This window comes from Curcuma longa, chromosome 3 (assembly GCF_044706935.1).
Source record: "Curcuma longa cultivar G26 ecotype Majalengka, Jawa Barat chromosome 3, ITB_CL_G26_1.1, whole genome shotgun sequence".
In the NCBI taxonomy this organism is placed as follows: Eukaryota; Viridiplantae; Streptophyta; class Magnoliopsida; order Zingiberales; family Zingiberaceae; genus Curcuma; species Curcuma longa.
In genome coordinates this window covers 18,636,948-18,660,526 of record NC_133863.1, presented here as the reverse complement: position 1 = coordinate 18,660,526, position 23,579 = coordinate 18,636,948, and the positions used below count along the sequence as shown (strand labels likewise).

At 38.5% G+C, this 23,579-nt stretch overlaps 2 protein-coding genes and 1 long non-coding RNA gene across 5 annotated transcripts; 2 read left to right on the top strand and 1 right to left on the bottom strand.

Annotated features, from left to right (window-relative positions):
- The first annotated feature begins 112 nt into the window (after positions 1 to 112).
- Positions 113 to 2,283, top strand: LOC141824741 (cation-transporting ATPase HMA5-like). Of its 2 annotated transcripts, XM_074712071.1 has the most exons (4): positions 113 to 487; positions 608 to 1,570; positions 1,791 to 2,011; positions 2,126 to 2,283. In XM_074712071.1, exons 2-4 carry the CDS (start codon positions 1,162 to 1,164, stop codon positions 2,129 to 2,131), a joined length of 636 nt encoding a protein of 211 aa, XP_074568172.1. In that variant the 5' UTR covers positions 113 to 487; positions 608 to 1,161; the 3' UTR covers positions 2,132 to 2,283. The 2 variants fall into 2 exon arrangements, with proteins under 2 accessions (XP_074568172.1, XP_074568171.1); XM_074712070.1 differs by having other exon boundaries at positions 113 to 1,570.
- Positions 2,284 to 16,322: 14,039 nt separating this feature from the next.
- Positions 16,323 to 16,911, bottom strand: LOC141823822 (subtilisin-like protease). The gene is made up of 2 exons (XM_074711047.1): positions 16,687 to 16,911; positions 16,323 to 16,523 (listed from the first exon to the last, which is right to left on the bottom strand). Exons 1-2 carry the CDS (start codon positions 16,909 to 16,911, stop codon positions 16,323 to 16,325), a joined length of 426 nt encoding a protein of 141 aa, XP_074567148.1.
- A 3,556-nt stretch (positions 16,912 to 20,467) lies between these two features.
- Positions 20,468 to 21,530, top strand: LOC141822925 (uncharacterized). Of its 2 annotated transcripts, XR_012601377.1 has the most exons (4): positions 20,468 to 20,691; positions 20,771 to 20,856; positions 21,292 to 21,364; positions 21,462 to 21,530. It is a non-coding gene; the product is annotated as an uncharacterized LOC141822925 (long non-coding RNA). The 2 variants fall into 2 exon arrangements; XR_012601376.1 differs by having other exon boundaries at positions 20,468 to 20,856.
- Positions 21,531 to 23,579: the final 2,049 nt, after the last annotated feature.

Genomic DNA, 23,579 nt, shown 5'->3' with positions numbered 1-23,579 from the left:
AAATCAAAAATTCACCCGATCAGCACTTTCTCGCGCCACACCCGTCGCCCTAAAATTTCTCGTGCCACACCCGATCGCCCTAACCTTTTTCCTCCGAACCCTAGCCCACACCCGATCGCTCCTCTCTCGCGCACTCCGCCACTCTCACTCCGTCGGCCACCAGACACTGGACTCCGTCGGCCGATCCGCCCTTCCTTATAGCCACCGAAGGAAGCCCAAAAGTCCACAACCCAGCACTCCGACGCCCCCTTTCTCGCGCCACGCCCGATCGCCCCCTTTTATTGCGCACACCCGATCGCCCCCTTACCCGCGATTTTCCAAACCCTAAGCTCCGCCTCCGTCCGCAATTTAGGGCCTCTGCCTCCGTCCGTCCACCTGCTTGTGCCTCCGTCCTCGAAGCTCCGCCTCCGTCCGCGAAGCTCCTGCCTCGGTCCGGTATTTTTTCGCTGCTTCTCTTCTTCCCAAACACCGTCTACAACCCGATCAGGTCAAAGCTCTCGGATTCTTCAATATTTTTCTTGCATCAATATAACCCTACACAAGCCCAATTGTTTCTTGCACAATATCCATGGTTTGATCTCTCTAACTTGTTTATATGATCCATCAGTTATTAACAAAGATGAGATTGTTTCTGCAATTGAGGATGCGGGCTTTGATGCTTGTTTTCTGCAAAGCAGTGAAGAAAATAAAGTTTTTTTGTTTGTGGATGGATTATCAAGTGAAATAGATGTTCGCAATATACAAGGAATGTTACGGGATTTGAAAGGGGTGCGGCAATTTGAGGTAAATTCTAGCCTTGCAGAAGTGGAAATTGTCTTTGATCCAGAAGCTATTGGTTTGAGATCTATTATTGAGTCCATTGAGAAAGGAAGCAATGGTAAGTTTAGGGCATCTGTGCAAAGCCCTTATGCACTAGCAACTACAAATCATGTCGAAGAATCCTCAAAATAACTTCGGCTTTTCCTCTCGAGTCTGATTCTCAGTATAAGTTTGATCCTTAATTCTGTAAACTGACTTCACTACACTCGTCTAACATAAAGTTCTAGAACTTGTAACTTTGTATGTTGCTAAATTTTTTCGCCAAAGTGATGTAGTTTCTTTATATAGCATTTAATTATTCCTTTTTTTTTTGTACAACAGATTCCTGTCTTCTTCATATGGATGGTTTGTCCTCGGATAGGTTTATTGAGTTCTTTCTTACTAATGAAATGTGGACCTTTTCTGATTCAAGATTTATTAAAATGGGTACTGGTGAGTATTATTCAGTTTGTTATTGGTAGAAGATTCTATATGGCAGCATATAAAGCAGTAAGGCATTGGTCTACAAACATGGATGTTCTGGTTGTACTTGGGACTTCTGCCTCTTATTTCTATTCGGTAGGTGCACTGTTTTATGGTGCATTTACTGGATTTCGACCTCCAATATATTTTGAGACAAGTGCTATGATTATTACATTTGTTTTATTTGGGAAGTATTTGGAAGTTATTGCCAAGGGCAAAACTTCAGATGCTATTAAGAAACTGGTTGAACTTGCCCCTGCAACAGCTTTGTTATTGGTGAAAGATGAAGGTATGTAAACCATCTCTGAATACTTTAGGTAAGGGGAAGTATCTCACTGAGAGTTTTAATTATATTCTTTAACTGCAATCATTTTTTTTCTATTTTATAATAAGTTGCCTATCTTGAAATCAAAATCAAATGACATACATTGAAGTTCATTATCCAATGAGCATGCATCAAAATCAAATGCTCTTTAACTATTCAAAAATTCCTTCTGATGGTATGGTAGTTTGGGGTACAAGCTATGCTGATGAAAGTATGGTCACTGGTGAATCTGAACCAGTCTCCAAAGAAGTTTCCTCTTCTGTTGTTGGTGGTACAATGAACTTATATGGTGTCCTTCATATTCAAGCCACAAGAGTTGGATCTAATACAGTTCTGAGTCAGATCATTTCTCTGGTGGAGACTGCTCAGATGTCTAAGGCTGCAATTTTGAAATTTGCAGACTATGTGAGTGACTGTAGTAATCTCTTTTCATGATTCATTAATCCTTTATTCTACTCCATAATTTTTAGATTGTGACTGCAGTTTCTCTATTTAAATCAATTTTTCCTTGCAAATTAGGGGTAACGATGGGGTGTTGAGGTTGGGAATAAGGAGAGACAATCAACTTAAGAGAAGCACTCATTCCCATGCTATTAGCAGTCAAGATAAATTTGGCACACTTAGGGATGTAGCCAATGCTGTTTCTTCCAGAAAAGTATTCTGCATTAACTATGACCTAAGGTATATGATTCTCTGTGATCATTTTTATTGTCTTCTTTGCTACTATAATTACAAGAATCTGAAGTAGTTGAACTGTACATGGTGTGTAGGTATAAGTACTTAGACGTGCATGGGGCTAGATCTAAAAGAATTTACACAAATAAGTATGCTATTTTGAATTTATTTTTGTTGGAAATTGCAAGTTAGAATGTATTTAGATACTCACAATCAACAATGTATTTAGACGTGCATGGGCCTTGTCCTGCTCCTACTCCTACTAAATTTCCTGATAGCAAATAACTTATTGAATATGATTGCCAACTTCCTTGGCCAGTGTACATTATATGTTGGATGTTGCAATTCGTACTTGATAGATTCCATATGCAAATAACAGTTGATCTTGGATGGTAACCATGATGGACAATTTTTTTGGATAAAAATTGTTAGGCTGTTGTTTTTTTTCCTTCTGCTAAAGAATTTTTAATATTAGAGGTGTGACATACTGATCTTTAATGTTTGTCTTAATAATGTATATTGAAAGTTAGTATATATGATAAATTATAAATATCAAAAAATAATTCTACAAGTTTTGATGTTCATCTTTTTTTTCCTAGGTTGATTATTTGCTTATTCATACCATTGTGAAGTAGTGCATATTTTTTTTCCTTGGGAATCTTTTTTTTTAAGCTTTCATATTCTTTCACCATCTGTCCATTATCTATCTCTACGTAGCCTAATGGTGTTGTTGTTGTTGACAGGTTCTAAGAAGAAGGAAGAAGGTCCATTGATCGGTCTGGTGATGGCAATTTGAAGCTTCCAATCTTGTTCCTATTTTGCTGGTTTTACTAGTGTTAAATTGTATTTGAATGTTTTGCTTTGGCAACGTATATGATATTTTACTTTGGATGTTGTTGTTGTTGACAGTATCATACAATTGTAAAATGCTTTGACAGTTTGAATGTTAAGTATAAATTACAAATGTTTGGATTTGAAATTAATGTTTGATGAGTATGTTTGATTTTTTTTTCAAATATTTATCTTTGACAATCAAAACGAATCAGTAATAATTTTAAACCGTCACTAATGTAATTTATAGCAGTTTTAAATGATTTTTTGGTGGTTTCAAAACTGTCGAGAAATTTGCCGACAACATCTTGAAACCGTCGGGAATTGATTTCTCGGCGGTTTTTGAAAACCGTCGGGAAATGATTTCGCGGCGGTTTTCAAAACCGCCGGGAAATCAATTCTGCTAGCAGTTTATAAACCGCCGGAAAATCATTTCGAACCGCCGCTAAAAGAACTGTCGAGAAATCTAAAAGAACTACCGCTAAAAGAACTGCCGCTAAAAGAACTGCCGCTAAATGATTTTGGTGGTGGTTATTCCAGCGGTTCTCTAAAACCACCGCTAAATGGTTTAACGACACCGTTATCCGCGACGGTTTGGTGAACCGCCGGCAAATGGTTTTGCGGCGGTTCAAAACCGTCGCAAAATGCTTTTTAAACCGCCGGGAAATCTCTTTTTTCTAGTAGTGTAACTCCATTAATTTAACCACATTGAATATAAACCATCATTATTATTACTACTTGTCACCTCATCAATCAATTAACTCCATATGTCACTCTATTCCAATATTACAAAATCAATTTTAATTTCCAACACGATTCTCGGCAAATCCCTCACCCACTTGGACGTATCAGCGACCAAGTTTCTGATCCCATCCTTATTTATGACATCATCAATAGAGGACTATATCTCCTATTCTACAAGAGGACCGTTCATTAGCTATTGAATTAACAATGGAATATTATTCATCGTTAAATTAGCGATCGAATTAATTTTAATTATTATTTAATAATAGAATAAATATTTTATCACTAAATAACGATTGAAATTAATTCAGCCATTAATTTAGAAACTGAATAAATATTTATTTATTTCATCGCTAATTAATATAGCTGTCAATTTAGATTGGATCCGTCAAGTTGGCTTGCCCCGCCAAATAATTTAGAAGAATTAGGTTAAAATTTTATCAACCCATTTTAAGATGGGTTCAGATGGTTGACCCGTCTAGGCCCACGACCTGCATGGATTAGCCTGCGGCGGATTTGGATTGGCCCGAGGGTTGAGAAAGTTTATTTATTTATTTTAAATTTTAAAATTAAAGTAGAAAACTCAATGAATTAGTGGACTTTATCCGTCTAAATTACAATTCAAGCTTAACAATTTCAACTTGATCAATTTAAATTATAATCCAAACTTAAAATTTTTATTTTTATTTTTATTTTTTGACAGGTCCGTGGATTGGTCCGTCTAATCCGCAATCCACCTTGGATTGGAGATTTCTCAATCCGCTAAATTAATGGGTTGGCTCATCCCACCCGCCGTATAATGAGTTTTTAGTGGGTGGGCCTATTTGACAGTTCTACTAATTAACAACGGAATAAATATTCTTCGTTAATTGGATTAATAGATAAAATATTTATTTCATTAAATTAATGATTAAAATAATTTTTATTATTAAATTAATGAACAAATTTAATTTCATTATAAAAATTTAATTCCGATATTAAATTAATTACAAAGTTAAAATTACTTTCCCATTTCCCTCCCCTAGCCGATTTTCCGGCTGTTCATTTCTTTCCTCACGCTATCTCCTCTATCGAGCTCTTCACGCGATCCTCAAGTCCCATTCATCCCCTTACCCTTGATCTGTCACCCAACTTAGTCGTCTCCAGTCTCTCCCCTCTCCATCCCTCCCCTCATAACCATTTCCTCAACGGCAGTGCAGTCGAGGTGTGACCTCGCCGTGCTCGCGATTAGGTCGCGCCTTGGCAGCTACCTCGCAGCGAGGTCACGAGGCGGGGCACGACCTCAGCCGCGGCCTCGCAGCAGGATCGCGAGGTCCCGGCGTGGCCTCGCAGCAAGGTCGTGGCTTAATGCCTTAATGTCTTCTTCCCTTTCTTTTTGCCCTTGCTGTGAATCTTTGTCTTCTTCCCCTTCCTTTTAATCTTTCTTTTTCTTTTTCAGGCTTGATATGGCCTTGCCTCTTGGCAGCTACCCTCTCCCTCTAATGCTTCACTCCTAGGCGTGGCTCGTGGCTCCTTATCATGCCATTAAATCTTATGTTCCATTGTCTTGACGTTTGCTTTTTAATCTTTGTAGCAATGAAACCTTCTGGCTGAACCCCTTCCTTTTAATCTTTCTTTAACTCGTATTGATACAAATTTTCAGGAGAAAATGTCTATTCAAAGTCATACCTCCCTCTCCCCCTTATTCCCTGGCCTTTCGATCTGAGTCCCAACACTTATTCTTATTCATAGCAGTTTCACGGCAGTGCAGTCGAGGTGTGACCTCGCCGTGCTCGCGATTAGGTCGCGCCTTGGCAGCTACCTCGCAGCGAGGTCACGAGGATTTGATTCCTCAGAATGAAGCAATCTAATGGCAGCAGGATCAATTGCTCCAAATGGTTTCCGAGTTGCTTTTCCAGTCGCAGCAATCTAGGTTCATCAGTGGCTTAAGAGCAATGCCTTAATGTCTTCTCAAGAACCATAAAACCCTTACTTTTAATCTTTGTCTTCTTCCCCTTCCTAGTTTAATCTTTCTTTTTCTTTTCAGGCTCGGGCCGACCTGCTGGCCTCGCGAAGGTCGTGGCTTAATGCCTTAATGCCTTCGTATTCTTCCCCTTCCTTTTTAAAGGTGCCAGTTTTTGTAGTTATTCCCATTAAAATTTCTTTTCAGGCTTGTTCATAGTAGATCTGTGAGTCTTGGTTAAACATATATATATAGGACTTTTTAAAATTCTCAGAATAGTTAGACTTACTTAATGCCTAATCCAACTTTCCAATATGTCACACACTAAAATTGTATGATTCGTAATTGGCTAGCTAGCTAGCTTTTAGCTTTTACGTTGAGGTGGTTAGGTATGTTGTGTTGTAGTCTCCGTGCTTTTGTCTATGGAAGAATAGGTTAAAATCATGAGACAAGAGATGGTCAGGTATGTTCTTAATTATAACCCTATGAGATTGATTAAAATAAGAATCCATTCTTATGTCTATGTTGTACTCTCCAATCTTTTTCAATCATGTTAAACACCAAATTAGGGTTTCTATTCAGTATTAAAGTTAAACACCATAAGAATTAGTACTCTAACATCCATTTCACAAACCAAACATAACGAATAATTAACTCTGAACCACAAGCTTTATTTTTCCCTGCCAATATATTAATTAAGATCATATGGTTCATAGTCAATTTACATCAACAAATAACTTTTTCCTATTTTGTAATGTTGGGTTGCTCTGAAAGCTAGCTTGTAACTTTGTAGTTGTTGGACCCTTGAAATGAATTTTACAATTGTTAAAGCTTTTTAAAGTTTCTGAGATTGGTAAAGCTTAGATTTTGCCTTTGTTGTTGAAATATTTGTTTTCAACCTTGTTCAAGTAATCAGGTCCTTCTGAGTGGTCGTATACGTATTGCTGGTTTAGAAGTTCTTCGTATCATTAATGAGCCAATGGCTGCATCATTAGCTTATGGATTTGAAAAGAAGAACAATAAAAGTATTCTGGTATTTGATATGGGAGGTGGCACTTTTGATGTTTCTGGTAACATGGACTTGGATGCATTAGCTTCTCACTTGCTTCAACGTGCCTGAGTTTTGTTTGTTAATTTCTGATGCTTTTCTATGTAAATAGATTAATTTAATGCATGTTACTTCTACCATCATTAATTAGTGACCTAGTTTACCGAATTTTCTTCCTATCAAAATCTCATTGTTATTTGTTCATATGACTAATCTTACAGTTTGTGTAGATAAAACCATAAGTTTTGATTTGCAAAGTTAGCTCTTTATATATTGTCCTGAGAGTTTAGAGATTATAGATTTAGCCATATATTCTATTTACGGTTGTTTTCCATCCCTTTATAGGTTCAGAGTCTACTACACGTACTAATTTTTTATTATCTGAGAGTTGATTGTCATCGCCAGTAAATGTCCAATGAGATTTATGTCCTTACTCTTAATTTTTTTTTTATTAGTATTGATATTGTAATTCGTGTACATTTGAGTAATATTATTTGATTAGTATTGATATGACGATATTAATATTATTTTGTAAGAATTAATATTTGATTGGTGTTGATATTGATTATCTTGATATTATAATTATGTATATGATTTTAAAATATTAAGATATATATATATATATATATATATGATAAAATTCGTGGCTAATTTTAAGAAGGGAATTAAATTTCCGTGGTTAAAATTAATCACGAAATTAATTTTTTGCAGCTAAATTTAATTTCATTGTTAAATTTAATAATGAAAATTACATTTCGTCACTAAATTAATGATCACAAATAATTTTTATTGCATTAATGATATAATTTATAATCGAATTTTTGATCAATCGGTTGCTAATAATAATTAATGATTAAAATTTTGACCGTTAATTGGTGTTTTTCTCCGTCGAAGGTGCCAAAAAATAGCGCCTTAATTAATTCGTGGAGGGAAATTTGCCTTGACCTCCGATGATGGTGGCCAGCCCCTTGGTCGTCTCCATCTTCGAGTATCGTTGCGCGCTCATTTGTAATGCCTCCTAACCGGCTCATTCTACTTTTTTTCCCCCCCTTAAAATATTCCTTTGCGCATCTTAATTCCTTCTTTTTGCCTATCGATCCAAAGACTAAGATATTTCAATGATAGTGTCGATCCCTCTAAAATGAACAAATTCTATTCCCAATTAATTTTGACTCATCTTTCCTAATCATTTTAACCGTGACATCCACTCCATTACTCAACTAAGCATAAGTATTATTGATCAAGTCATCAGAACTCCTGTGTTCAATCATTCATTTTGATCGATAACAAAAATGATTGGTAGTCCCTTTTTTGTCGTTGATGTTGCAATTGGTTATATTTAAATAGAGAGTGAAAGAGCGGTCATGATTCTCAAAAGATACGCCTCTTTCTTTAGTTGTCTTGAGATATCTTTCTTGGTGATTGATACTTCAACAACACGTCCCTTGGTTATCGGCGTTTTACCCATCAACTTTTTAGCAATTGGTGTTTCAGTAACTTTACTGTTGAATTGAGTCTGAGTTCCATGTTGGGCGGACCAAGCTATGAATGTAATATGGACGAAATTGACTTGAGGTCTTCTATTAAAGGTCGACTTGACTAAGGATTGACCTAACCTGACCCTGACTTGAATACAAGTTGACTAGACCTAAGCTCGATTGACCAAGTCCAAGTTTGATTTGACTTGACTTGAGTGCATGTTGACCAAGCCCCAACTTATCTTGACTTTGACTTCCATCTTAACATGATTGTTGACTTGATCATGTCATATGGTGCTCGATTATCCTCCATATTACCAACTAAAAAATTTCACCAGGGCTTAATTGGTAATCTATAATCGATAAATATCATTCGTCAACTGTTATTGTTAAAATATATTGGTTTGTTGGATTTCATTGATGATTCTCCTGCATAGATAAACATGTGTCAGAGGGATCATCGAGAGTCATCCCGATGAGACTCCTTCTATGCCTAAGTTATGATGGGATCAAGAATGAAAAATATAAAGAAGAGAATATAGAAGATGAAAAGAAATAAGGTTTGCGCCCTTATATAAACCTTTACCAATCCTTTATAGAGAATGATGCTCTAACATATTATTAAACTTATGGATTATGGGTTGTGGGTCGTGCACGGAGTTGTGCAAGCGAGACTCGATTTAGGGTCTGAAATATAGGTGTAACATGAAGACCTTGGGAGTTGAGTAGATTTTGGAACATGAATATCTTTGGGCAAAAATAATAATTATATTTAAAAATGAATTAAGGACAATTGAACCCAATGAAGGAAAATCATTGAGATTACAAAATAAAAAAAATCAAATCCATGACTAAGAAATCGAGAGAGTTTGATTTCTTAGTCCAATGATTTCCATCGAGGAAAATCATTGGAAAACAATGCGTCTCATGCATTGTTTTCCAACTCAAACTTAGGCTAAAAGTTTTGGTTTTGTTGATCTTGCTGGAGAACTCTAATGCCTCCAATGAGACCTCCACTATCACATTTTCTAGAATCCTCCACCTTCACTTTGTACGTCGATTGTTTATTGGAGATATTTTTCACAATTCAAGTCAGTCACCATGATCTTGTCTAAATCCGAGGATGTCACCACCGTTATAGCTCAGTAGTTCAAGTCCACATCCCTGATCTTGCCCATCTTCGCACACACAACTTTAATTTCCAGTAGGTCACTCTCTACTTGCTTGTTCGAATAACCTAGCTTGCAAAGGAAGCACACATATATAGTTGTCGGGCTTGATGTGGTAGACTAGCCGGGGATCCACAACCTTGGACAAGTTGACATTGCTAGCTCCATGTTGAGGAAACTAGCAACCGAAATTAATTTAGCAATCAATTTCTTTTTCGGTGACTAATTTAGTGATCAAATTCTTTTTAGGTCTCTAATTAGCTATTGAAATTCAATTCGATCGCTAAGCTAATATAGCGACTGAATTCTTTTTCGATCGCTAATTAGCAACCAAAATTCAATCAATCATTACTTTAGTGACATTTTTATTTTAGTTGGTAATTTAGCAATCGAGTTTATATCGATTCCTAATTTAGCGATTAATTTTTTATTTCTATCGGTAATTTAGCGACCAAGTTTATTATTGTCGCTAATTTAGGAACTGAATTTATTTTGATTGCTAAATAATAGATTGATTTTTATTTTGATCACTAATTTAGTAGTTGAATTTATTTTGGTTAATAAATAGTGATCAAAATTCAATTTGGTTGCTAATTTAGAGATCGATTTTTATTTCAGTAACTAATTTAGAGATCAAATTTTATTTTAATCGCTAATTAGTGACTGCTTTTTATTTTAGTTGTTAATTAGTGATTGAAATAAATTCGGTCACTAAATTAGTGACCAAAATAAATTCAATCACTAAATTAGCTATCAATTTTTGTTTGATCGCTAATTTAGTGACCGAAATTTTTTTGATTATTAATTAGCGATCAAAATTTTAATTTCAGTCATTAATAATAATCAAATATATTTCAATTGCTATTTTGATCATTAATTTGCGATTGAATATATTTTTATTGCTAATTAGGTCATTATTTAAACTTTCTCTTTTAATGGACAACCGGGAGACTCATTTTTCATGAACAATTGTGCTCCTAACGAAGCAAACTTACATATATCTTCAAGTGATCTAGATTTTCATATTTAATACAATAAGATACTGATGATTTTCTATATATATATATATATATCACTTCTGATTTCGATCTTATTTCGATTATTTCAGCTAGGAGCATTATACTCTGATCAGACATTAGCTAGCAGAGTATAATACTCGATGATTAGACAATTATGATCGAAATCCTTATGGATTATGTATCTGTGACCCACAACAAGCTTCCTTCTTTGTGCATCTCATGTGTTGTTTTCTAGCTTAAGATCAAACTAAAAGTTTTGGTTTCGTTGATCTTGTTAGAGAACTCCAATGTCTCCGACGAGATCTCTACCACCAAAATTTTCAGACCTTCCATCTTCACTTTGTACCTCAATTGTTTATTGAAGATATTTTTCACGATTCGAATCATCGTGATCTTGTCTAAATTTGGGGAGGACGTCATTGTTATAACTAGGTAGTTTAAGTTCACGTCCTTGATCTTGCCCACCTCCACTCATGCAGTTGTCTGGTAAGTCACTATCTTCACTTGCTTATTTGAGTAACCTAGCCAACTAAGGAAGCACACATAGTCATCAGGTTTGATGTCGTAGATTAGCTCGGGATCTCTTGCCTTGGACAAGTGATGGAATGTGTTTTGGATGTTTTATTTTGATTTTTTTTATTTATTTTATTTGTTTTGTCACTCACACCCATCAAAATTAAAAATTTATTTATTTATCAAACTCCTAATTATCGCCTTAAGTAATATAGCAGGGGCCCAAGTCGTCTCTCATAGACTCAATGACAGAATTATTCTAGACATTTGGTGCGAAATTTTTATTTGTTGATTGTTCTTATTCATTCCTAACTATCTAATCATACAAAAGAATCTAATCATACATTACAATTACAAATCATACACATAATATTATACATAACAATTATTAATACAACAAAGAACAAGGTAATACTTCATTCACTTAATCAAATAATTCAACAACTTTATTCTATTTATTAAAGTAATGGTCTATTACATGAATTTTGTTCCTTAACACAGCTCCACAATACAACATGATTCTCATTCATACTCAGATACAAACACACATCCTAAATTCTACATCATGGATCATACAACATCATACATACAACATACATCTCATACAACATCACTCAACCAACATGAAATATACAACTATGAATTCTACACTCCTACAAATTGCCAACATATTAAACACATCTTATTCAAGCATCATATCATCCCAATCAATTCATTGATATCAGAAGCTATACAACAGCACAACAACATCAACAATAGGTGAGAAAGTTTATTACACATTCTACTCAACCAAACAATTTCCATTCTCATATATTCAAACCATTTCAACAATCAATGTGCAGCATATACAATTTGTAACCAGTTACAATTCTGTCAAGCCCGAACCAATAAAAACCTCATGTTCTATCAACCCTCATGTTATCAAAACCGAACCAAACAATCCATTAGCAATCACATGAACATTCTAAATTCAAGAACACATTCATACCACTCAAATAAATGAAGCACAACAATTGAAAAATCACACAACCGAACCACATCTTCAATAATAGAGAAAGGGGTTTTGATTTATTCATGTTAACAGATCATCATATTCAAGGAAATTCAAAAGCTAGGTTAGAAATTAGGATTAAAGTTAAGGTTAGGGTTAAGATTAGAACAGAATTAAGGTTAGGAATCGGTGTTAGTTCATAGGGGGTTTTTGATGAAATCACTAACAAAACGACAGCTAACAAATAACAGAATTGAATGGTCGGAGACATGCTGTCTTCTGCTCAGGGATCATCAGCCGCTGAATCACTGGATCTCGCCGGGGTGAAACCGCAGACAAGAAGACGGCTCGGCGTCTTCCCTGATGCAACCGGAGACAGGGTCCGAAAACAACGAATGAAAACCCTTACCTGCCCTTTCCGATGACGGCGGAGAGACGAATCTGGCCTATTAATCCCCTGCTGCAAACCGCAGACAGGGATCGGTGATTCCTTGCTGCAAACCGCAGACAAGGCCAGATATCACTCGCTTCTTCTATGGACGCGGAGGAGTGGCTGTCGCCGGCCACCGCAGCTGGGCACTCCGCTTACAGCGGCGGAGCACGAACGACAGGGGAGGGAAGACTCGCACCGGAGCGCATCGCTCGCGGTGGAGAATCAAGCGGAGGATCGGCGACGAATCAACCATCGAAGCTACCGGCGCCGCTCAGCTTTGATCGGGAATCGGGGAAGAAGAAGACGCGGACGGAGGCTCGGCGATGACGAAGAACTGAGGAAGAAATCGCGGCTGAGCCCCTATTCCGTGATTCCATTTAAGCGCTGTGCTTGAACCGGCGATTGGAATTGGACCGGGTTTAATTAGATTGAACCGGCTTAACTTGATTGAACCAAGTTGAATTGGGCTGAATCCATTGTTGTGGGCCGGCTGTGTATTGGGCTGAGCTGATTTGGACTGGATTATATGAAATTGAATTGAACCAGCAGCTTAATCAAATGAACCCAAGCTTGAACCATGTGATCCGAACTCAAGTTGAACCAAAAACTTAAATCAAGCTGATTTAAATATGATAGCACCAAATTGAATCCGATTTGTCCCAGACTCGAGCCAAGGTTGGTTTTCCTTTGATTGTAGGTTTTCTGAATAATTTCTTTGGTCCGATTTCAATTCTTTGCAATTAGCTTCATTCTAATTTCCTGCTAAATCAAATACCACAAATTAATATTCATAATTATCTCAAAATAATGAAAAATAGAATGAAGCTATAAATTTAATTCAAGATAAAGAATAAGCCCAAATTTCAATTTATAATATGAAATATAATTAAAAATAATCTAAAATAACTCTAATTTACCCGGTAAAAATGTCAATTATCAACGAGTTGACGTTGCTAGCTCCCATGTCGAGGAAACTAGCGATCGAAATTCAATTTGGTTTCTAATTTATCAATCAATTTTTTTATAGCTAATTTATTAGTCGAATTCTTTTTTAATCTCTATTTAGCGACTGAAATTCAATTCGGTCACTAATTTAATGACAAACTTTTATTTCGATCGCTAATTTAGTTATCAATTTTTATTTCAATTGCTAATTTACGATCAAATTCTTTTTCGATCGTTAATTAGTGATCAAAATTCAATCATCCACTACTTTAGTGACCAATTTTTATTTCGGTCAGTAATTTAGTGATAGAGTTTATTTCGGTAGCTAATTTAACGTTTGATTTTTATTTCTATAAGTAATTTAGCGACCGAGTTTATTGTGATTGCTAATTTGATGATCGAATTTATTTTGATCGCGAAATTAGGGATTGATTTTTATTTTGATCACTAATTTAGCATTCAAATTTATTTCTATCACTAATTTAGCGACCAAAATTTAATTCGGTCGCTAATTTAGAGATCGATTTTTATTTTGATGGCTAATTTAAAGATCGATTTCTATTTCGATCGCTAATTAGCCACCGATTTATATTTCATTCGTTAATTAGTGACAAAAAAATTTGGTCCCTAAATTACTGATTGATTTTTGTTTGATCGCTAATTTAGTGAGCGAATTTGATTCGGCTATTAATTAGCGATTGAATTTTGTATCTGTGACATCAAGCTTCTTCTTTGCTCATCCCACTCATTGTTTTATACCTTAATCTAACGTCAAAAGTTTTGGTCACTCATTGTGAAATTCAATTCGGTCACTAATTTAATGACCAACTTTTATTTCGATCGCTAATTTAGTTATCAATTTTTATTTCAATTGCTAATTTACGATCAAATTCTTTTTCGGTCGTTAATTAGTGATCAAAATTCAATCATCCACTACTTTAGTGACCAATTTTTATTTCGGTCAGTAATTTAGTGATAGAGTTTATTTCGGTAGCTAATTTAACGTTTGATTTTTATTTCTATAAGTAATTTAGCGACCGAGTTTATTGTGATTGCTAATTTGATGATCGAATTTATTTTGATCGCGAAATTAGGGATTGATTTTTATTTTGATCACTAATTTAGCATTCAAATTTATTTCTATCACTAATTTAGCGACCAAAATTTAATTCGGTCGCTAATTTAGAGATCGATTTTTATTTTGATGGCTAATTTAGAGATCGATTTCTATTTCGATCGCTAATTAACCACCGATTTATATTTCATTCGTTAATTAGTGACAAAAAAATTTGGTCCCTAAATTACTGATTGATTTTTGTTTGATCGCTAATTTAGTGAGCGAATTTGATTCGGCTATTAATTAGCGATTGAATTTTGTATCTGTGACATCAAGCTTCTTCTTTGCTCATCCCACTCATTGTTTTATACCTTAATCTAACGTCAAAAGTTTTGGTATCATTGATCTTGCAGGAGAATTCCAACGTCTCTGACGAAACCTCCAACACCACATTTTTCAGACCCTCCACCTTCAATTTATACGTTGATTGATTGCTAAGACAGTTTTCATGCTTCAGGTCACCGTCATCTTGTCCAAATCCAGGGACAACGCCACCGTTATAGCTGGGTAGTTCAAGTCCATATCCTGATCTTAGCCACCTCCACGCATGCGGGTTTCTAATGGGTCAATGTCTTCACTTGCTTGTTCGAGTAGCCTAGCTCGTAGAGGAAGCACACATAGTCATCAAGCTTGATGTCGTAGACCAACCTAGGATCCGACGCCTTGAATGGGTTGATGTTGATGGCTCACATGTCAAGGAAATTAGAGACCAAAATTCAATTCAGTCTCTAATTTAGCAATCAATTTCTTTTTCGATTGTTAATTTATCGACTGAATTCTTTTTTGATATCAAATTAGTGATCAAAATTCAATTTGATCACTAATTTAACGATCGATTTTTATTTCGATAGCTAATTTAACAATTGACTTTTATTTCGGTCGCTAATTTAGCTATTGATTTTTATTTCGGTATTTTATTTAGTGGCCAAATTATTTTTCGATCGCTAATTAGCAATCAAAAATCAATTGTCCACTACTTTAGTGACTAATTTTTATTTTGGTCGGTAATTTAGTTTATTTTGATCACTAATTTAGTGACCAAATTTGTTTCGGTCTATAATTAGCGAACGAAATTCAATTCAGTCGCTAATTTAGATATTGATTTTTATTTCGAATGCCAATTTAGTGATCTCTAATTTCGAGGTTTATTTTTATTTCGATCTCTAATTAGCCATTGATTTATATTTTGATCGTTAATTGGTGACCAAAATAATTTCGGCCGCTAAATTAGCGATTAATTTTTTTGGTAGTTAATTTAGTTATCAAATTTGATTTGGTCGTTAATTAGCAATCAAAATTTTAATTTCAATCATTAATTAGTGACTAAATATATTTTGATTGCTAATTCGGTCGTTATTTAACCTTTCTTTTGTAGTGGACGGTCAAGGGACTCATTTTTCATGAATTATGCTTGTAATGAAGCAAACTAACACGATGCTTCAAGTGATCAAAAGTGTACAATACTACATGATTAGACAAGTACGATCGGAATCCTCACGGATTTTGTATCTGCTACCCACAGCAAACTTCCTTCTTCGAGCATCCTACTTGTTGTTTTCTAGCTCAAGTTTATGCTAAAAATTTTGCTTTCGTTGATCTTACCGGAGAACTCCAATGTCTCTGGCGAGACCTCCATCGCTACGTTTTTTTAGATCATCCACTTTCACTTTGTACGTCGATTGTTTGTTGGAGATATTTTTCACCGTTTAGATCATCGTAATCTTATTCAAATCCGAGGACGATGCCACTGAGATAGCAAGGTAGTTCAAATCCACATCCATGATCTTACCCACCTCTACGCACGCAGCTTTCTAGTGGGTCACTATCACCACTTGCTTGTCCGAGTAGCCTAGCTCACAGAGGAAGCGCACGTAGTCGTCGGGCTTGATGTCGTAAACCAGGCCAGGATCCATCGCCTTAGACGGGTTGACATTGTCGGCTCCCATGTCAAAGAAGCTCGCCTTGTTGTGCTGCTCATCGTTTATGGGATTCTCGTTTCTCGTCGGTGATGTCTGCCGACGTCATGATGGCAGATTTGATGGTAGCTGGTGACCAGTCTGAGTGCACCGCCTTTATCAACGCAATGACACCGCTGAGATGAGGCGTCGACATGGAAGTTCTGGAGATCATATTGAAGGTTTGAGTGTTCCTGGTCTAGGAAGGATTAGGGTCGACCTGAGTGGGCCATGTCGACAAAATGTTGACGCCCAGTGCCAAGATGTCGGGCTTCAACACTCCTCTGCTCTGGGAATTCAGCCCTCGTGAAGAGAAATAAGCGACGGTGGGTGCCGAAAAGACCTTGAAAATGGTGCCCTTGAAGATGATGGAGGCTACCGACGTCTCGGTCACATTCACGTAGTCAGCGACGTTCGAGCCGTTGATGTAATTGAGGTAGGACATAAGGAGAACTTACACTTCGGCCATTGTGGTGTAGCTGTCGAGCGCGTCGTTGACCATTTGCATTGCCTTGCCTCCGATGGACTTTATGATGCCACTGATCCTTGATTTGGACGTTGCCAAGCAAATCACCATCTTCCCCTTCACCTCCGCCTTGATCAACCACTACCCGCAATTAGGAGCGGCGAGGCTCCCTAGGATGGTCATCGATAGGGAATCGGAAGGGTAGCTGTTCGGATGGTAGGCCAACTCACTGTCGAGCTCGACGTCATTCCCTAGCTTCATAGTAGCCCTTATGTTGCGGTCTATGGTGCTGGCAGCTACGGTGAGGACCCAAGAAGCCTCGTTGGAGAGGGAGGTCGCCATCGGACCGGAATTTCCACTGGCGCAGCTGACAAAGATTCCTCTCTCCACGGTGCTTATCATTATCACGTCGTCATAAAAAGCGAGGGGGCCACTACCGAGCGAGAGGGACATAACGTCGACGCCGTCCTTGATCACTGCCTCCATGCCGGCTGCGACACTAGAAACGGTACAGCCGAAGTGCTCGCAGACCTTGTAGATGACTAGGTGTGCATGCAGTGCGATGTTGGAGGCGGTGCCGTTGGCATTGCCAAGCACATTGGCGTGGACCACGAAATTGTCGGCGGCGGTGCTAGAAGTGTGGGTGTCGTGACCTATGGTATCGACGGGGGATTGATTTTTCACAAAGGATTGTGCTCTGATCAATTTGTGATTGCATGAGATAGTGCCAGGGGTGCATGACCCTTTCTAACACGCAGGAGGCTGGTCCAAACGAGGCGTGGTCAATGAAGCCGATTCCTAGGACGTCGATGACGATGCCCTTTCCCATGTTGGAGTGTGTCCAGAGGTCAAGCCCAGGGAGAAGGCCTAGTAGGCGTAGTGTGTAGGTGGTCAGGAGCGATACTTGTCTATCCCGGAAGCTCGTCAGGAAACCTGATTTACTCTCGATGGACCTAAGCTTGTCCTCAGTTAGCCGAGAAACCTGGTTTACTCGTTGTTTTATATATACCTCAATTTGACGTCAAAAGTTTTGGTATCATTGATCCTGTAGGAGAACTCCAACGTCTCTAACGAAACCTCCAAAACCACATTTTCTAGACCCTCCACCTTCAATTTATACGTTGATTGTTTGCTAAAGATAGTTTTCATGGTTCAGGTCACCGTGATCTTGTCCAAATCAGGGAACGATGCCACCGTTATAGCTGGGTAGTTCAAGTCCATGTCCTTATCTTAATCACCTCCGCGCATGCGACTTTCTAGTGGGTCAATGTCTTCACTTGCATGTTCGAGTAGCCTAGTCCATAGAGGAAGCACACATAGTCATCAAGCTTGATGTCGTAGACCAGCTCGGGATCCGATTCCTTGGATGGATTGATGTTGATGGCTTCAATGTCGAGGAAACTAGAGACCAAAATTCAATTCAATCTCTAATTTAACAACCAATTTCTTTTTCGATTGTTAATCTATCAATCGAATTCTTTTTGATCTCTAATTTGCGATCGAAATTCAATTTGGTCGCTAATTTAACGATCAATTTTTATTCGATAGCTAATTTAACAATTGATTTTTATTTTGATCACTAATTTAGCTATCAATTTTTATTTCAGTATTTAATTTAGTGACTAAATTATTTTTCGATCGCTAATTAGCGATCAAAAATCAATTGTCCACTACTTTAGTGACTAATTTTTATTTCGGTTGGTAATTTAGTGATCGACTTTATTTTGATTGCAAATTTAATAATAGATTTTTATTTTTATTGGTAATTTAGTGTCCAAGTTTATTACGGTTGTTAATTTAGTGATTTATTGATAAAATTTGTTTCGGTCTATAATTAGCGATCAAAATTTAATTCAGTCACTAATTTAGATATTAATTTTTATTTCAAATGCCAATTTAGTGATCTCTCATTTAGAGATTTATTTTTATTTCAATCTCTAATTAGCCATTGATTTATATTTCGGTCGTTAATTGGTGATTAAAATAATTTCAATCGCTAAATTGATTAATTTTTTCAATAGTTAATTTAGTTATTAAATTTGATTCGATCATTAATTAAAGATTTAATTTTAAATTTCAATTATTAATTAATGATTAAATATATTTTGATTACTAATCTTCTTTTTATGAATTATGCTTGCAACAAAGTAAATTAACATGATGCTTCTAAGTGATTTAACGCTGCGTTTGGAAACGGAGACAAAGACGTAAATACAGAGACAATTTGGTTTTTTTTGTCTCTGTCCCCGTTTGTTTTTAGGAGACAGAGACAAAAAATCCATTTGTGTCTCTGTCTCTGTCGCCAATCCAGTAAATTTTTTGTCCACGTGAAAAACGGAGACAGCGCGCGTTAACGCGGAGACAGAAGAAGAAAATTCCGTGTTACCCACAAAACCCTCGGCTACCCTCACGCGGCGCACCTTCGCACCCTCCGCCTTCCTCAAGCTTCCTTCCCCAGCTTCGCGTTCGCCTTCGCCAGCGACAGCGCCGTCTCACCCCGCCGCGTCGCGAGGCGGCACTCGGCGCCGGCGAGGATCAGCGGCGTGTAGCCCTCTCCGTCGAGGGCGTTCACATCCGACCCCCGCCGCTTGGTCAGGAGCCGCACCGCTGCCATGTCACCTCGACGAGCGGCGAAGTGTAGGGTGTGGAAGTGTCCAGTTTCGCCACGTTCCAGTGTGAACTCGAGCAACACCTGCTCGAATAGTTCACGATTCTCCTTCGACTGCAGGAGGTCTATCGTGGTCTCACCATCTTTATTCTGGAGATTCATGTCGGCGCCGGCGAAGACCAAGCGGCGGCAAGCTTCCACATGGCCTTCTTTGACCGTTATCATAACAGGGGAGTAGCCGATGCCGTCTTGTTCGTCAATGTCGATCCCCGGCCGTCTCAATAGCACCTCCAAGGATGCGACGTCCCCGTGATGGGCGGCGAACGTGATCGACGAGAAGATGGCAGGATTACTCGATCGAGGGACGGCGCCGGCCCGGATCACCCCGAGTATGGCGTCTCGGAAGCCGATGCTCCAATTGCTCGAAGCAGCAGCGGAGGTAGCAGAATCGTCGGAGAAGCTCCGCAATCCAAGATCGGCGCCGGCCGATACGAGGATCTTGTAGCGGAGGAAGATCAGACGAAGAGAGAATAGGTATATTTTTTGTCCGTAACATAAGGGTAATTTAGTCTTTTTAAGTCCGTGATTCTGTTTTCGTATTTTGTGTTACCAAACAGGAGATAGATACAATTAATATTCTGTCTCTGTCTCTATTGTCTTCTGTATTTTTGTATTTCTGTCATTGTCTATTGTGTCTCTCAAACCAAACGCAACCTAAATGTTCATGTTCAATCATATAAGACCTGTAAACAGCGACGCGCTGACGTAGCGCGATATTTCCCTTCGCGTGCGTGCGTCTGCCGTGGCAACGACGCCCTTTCCCTGGCCGTCGTCTGCTTCATGATTCGAGATCCCAAAATCGCCGTCATCCGCTCCACGGGCAAGCGAAATCGAAGCTCCGAGTGCCCAATTTCTGCTCTACGAGGTTACGAGACGCCTGCGCCCGAGCTCTGCGAGGCTACGAGTCGCCGCCGTTGCCTTCGTCTGGTCCACTCCGCCGTCGCCGTCCATTCGCCGTGGGAAGACGCGCCACTGCTTTGTGGGTTCGCGCTCTCTCCTTGCTTTGTGGTTTTGCGTTACTGTGACGAGCGCCACTGCTGCAAGCGGCAACAGCACAAATTCCACCACCAGGCCGAGCGAGGTCAGCATAGGTGCCCTCTTCACCTTTAACTCCTACATCTGAAGGGCGGCGAGGCTTGCGATTGAGCTTGCTGTGGACGATGTGAACAGGAACTCGAGCGTTCTCCCCTGGACGACGCTCAAGTTGCTGGCGCAGGACACAAATTGCAGTGGATTTCTGGGAATTATATTTCAGGGTGAGTGGAACTGCCTTTCTTTTTGATAAAACAACTATCTTTTGTTTCAATTGATGATCTAGGGTTTTAGGGATTTTAGGAAGCATTATTTCTGTGGAGTTTGACTGTTTTTTGGGTAGTGGTCATGTGTCGATTGCTTCAGATTGGCTTGCTTCAGTTTTAGAAACAACTTATCCGCCAAATTTTGATACCATGAACCTTATACAAGGGGTCATTGTTTTTCGTCAGCATACTGCAGATTCTGATCCGAAGAGAGTATTTGAGATCAGATGGAGTCAGATGTTTAGGAGTGGGAATGCAAGTTCAAGCTTGAATACTTATGCGTTTTATGCTTATGATTCTGTTTGGTTACTTGCTCATGCTATTGACCAGTTCCTCCGAGAAGGAGAGGCATTTTCTTTCTCTCACTGCTGGTGGCACTTCTGTTCTGTGCAGTTCATTCAACTTCGATGATGCCAGATATGAAAATGAACACACATTAGCTAAGAATGCCTCGGATCTTGAACAGGTATTTACATTTCATTTACTCCAGATTATTATTATAACCAACATTGTTTGTCCTTGATACTTGCATTATTTCCAACTAAAACTTTCTATTTTGACAGATTGCTCATGCTATTTACGATGTTGAAGAAGCTACAGTAGTAGCTATTGACATAATCATAGAACACAAGGTTGAGCCTATTTCTTGCCTACATTTGGAATCATTTCAAGTAAAAACTTTCAAAAGTGATACATTCATGTGCGATGGGAGAAATGGGACAAGGTGTAACCGATTGTTTTGTTGTAGCAGATGTTTTAGTTTGGATTGAATGCATGTCATTTCTAATTCAATTGTGTTGGTGATACCATGTTAGAGGTGGTTAGGATTGTGTACCAAACTTGAACTTGTTTTGTTAACATGTGCCATGAAATAAATGACTTGAAATTGTGTTGTCAATGAAATTGGAATGCATTCTTCATGTTGTATTGATGTCTTGATGATGTGATGAATTTTGTGAACATGTTCAAGTTGTTTGGAAGGTACCGGTTGTATAGCATAAGGTGGTGTTGTGTTGTTGTATAGTTCTTTAGCTTGTATCAATTGTTGATAGATGTATTATATTGTTTTCATGTTTTTAGTTGTATATGCTTAATGAAGTGTATGTGATTATATTGGTAATTTGTAGAATTGAGTGTTGTTTGTGGAGTATGTTGTATATTATTGTAGATGAGATTGTTGTTTAACTAATTAGATTATGATCATGTACATTTAATATTGTTTTATTCATTATTAATTTAATTGTCAATAAATGGATTCTGTAGATAGAAATGAATAATGTTAATAAATAGAATCCCGTACCATAGTTCTAGAATAACATCCGGTCATTGAGTCCGTGAGAGAGACGACCCGCACCTCCCTATACCAATTAAAACGATAACGGCCGTGTGCTATTGTAGCTTGAAATCTGGCACGACCGTGCCTTGGTATGGCCAGACGCAGCCGCATTTCTGGAATCAAGACACGGCCGTGCCTAATGGGCACGACCATGTGCAGTTGTGTTGCTAGACAGTGGTACGGCCGTGCCAAGGCACAGCCAAGGGCTGCTGCTTCTCTGTTGGAGGGACGCGGCCGTGTCTGGGTCGTGTGAATGTGAGGCACGGCCGTAAGACACGGCCGTGTTCTGTTTTGTTTTTCCTTCTCCTCTATTTCTTCGTGTTTGCTACATAAGAGACTCACTCGTGACAGCGAGCATGACCAGTGGGGGCTTCTCTTTTTCACTATTTGCTCCATCATCAATAATACATCATTTTGGTTCCAAATCACATCCTGTCAAGCAAAATATACAAAGAGCAGATCTCCGAACAAAAGAGTAAAAATATGCAATTGTGAAAGAATAAGGTGTGACAAAGTAGATCATATGCAATGAATTACAAATTATGTTGCGTAAACATAGCTAGAATATATATATATATATATATATATATATATATATATAAAGTTTTGTTCTGTCTGGGCGTCTTTTCCTGGGCGACTCGTGGGCGACGCCGACGTGGAGATGCCGACGTGGCTAGGATTTCTCCGCTTATTCCCTCCACGCGCTCGTTCCTCTCCGGGCAATCGTGTCCGCCGTGACAAGCTGGCAGCGGGAAAAACTCAAAAACACGAACCCTAAAGCCCTAAATCCCATCGCCGCACCCTCTCGCCCTCGCCCACTACAGTTGCGCCCTCTCCTCCATGTGCCGCCTCCGCCATCGCTTCCACCGCCAGCGAGGTCATCGAAGCACACCAACGGCGCGTGAGCTCCGTCGCATGATCAACCACACTCTCGCCCTCGCCCATTGCAGCCTCTCCTCCATGTGGCCAAAGGTGGTGCCTTTGGACAGCATCCGAAGGCACCAAGCGCTGCCACAAGCTCATCGCCGCCGTCACTCCCCGTCCCAATGGCCACCGTCACACTCCTCTTCTTCCTCCTCCGGATTCCTCACCTCCGTCCTGATCGCCGCCGTCGAGACTCCTCTTCTTCTAAATAATTTCAAAAAAAAATAATTTTCAGGATCTTCCACCTGAACGAGCTTTTGTTGATTTTGTTCCCTGCAACTTGGTGCTCCACCTGGTGATCATGAACTTGGAACTCTACTGTAGCATTTTTCTTCCTTTTATTTATTTATTTATTTTTGAGCTTGAACTGTGGGACTAGAACTTTGTTTTTTTATGTTGCTGCTAACAAGATTTTGTCCGT

Bases quoted from the DNA above. Each gene is read 5' to 3' on its own strand.
- LOC141823822 (XM_074711047.1), bottom strand. From the start codon at position 16,911: ATGTCCTACCTCAATTACATCAACGGCTCGAACGTCGCTGACTACGTG. The intron at 16,524-16,686 runs GTCGACCCTAAT...TGACGTCGGCAG, and splicing joins TGTCGACATGGCCCACTCAG to ACATCACCGACGAGAAACGA.
- LOC141824741 (XM_074712071.1), top strand. From the start codon at position 1,162: ATGGTTTGTCCTCGGATAGGTTTATTGAGTTCTTTCTTACTAATGAAA. The intron at 1,571-1,790 runs GTATGTAAACCA...ATGGTATGGTAG, and splicing joins GTTATTGGTGAAAGATGAAG to TTTGGGGTACAAGCTATGCT.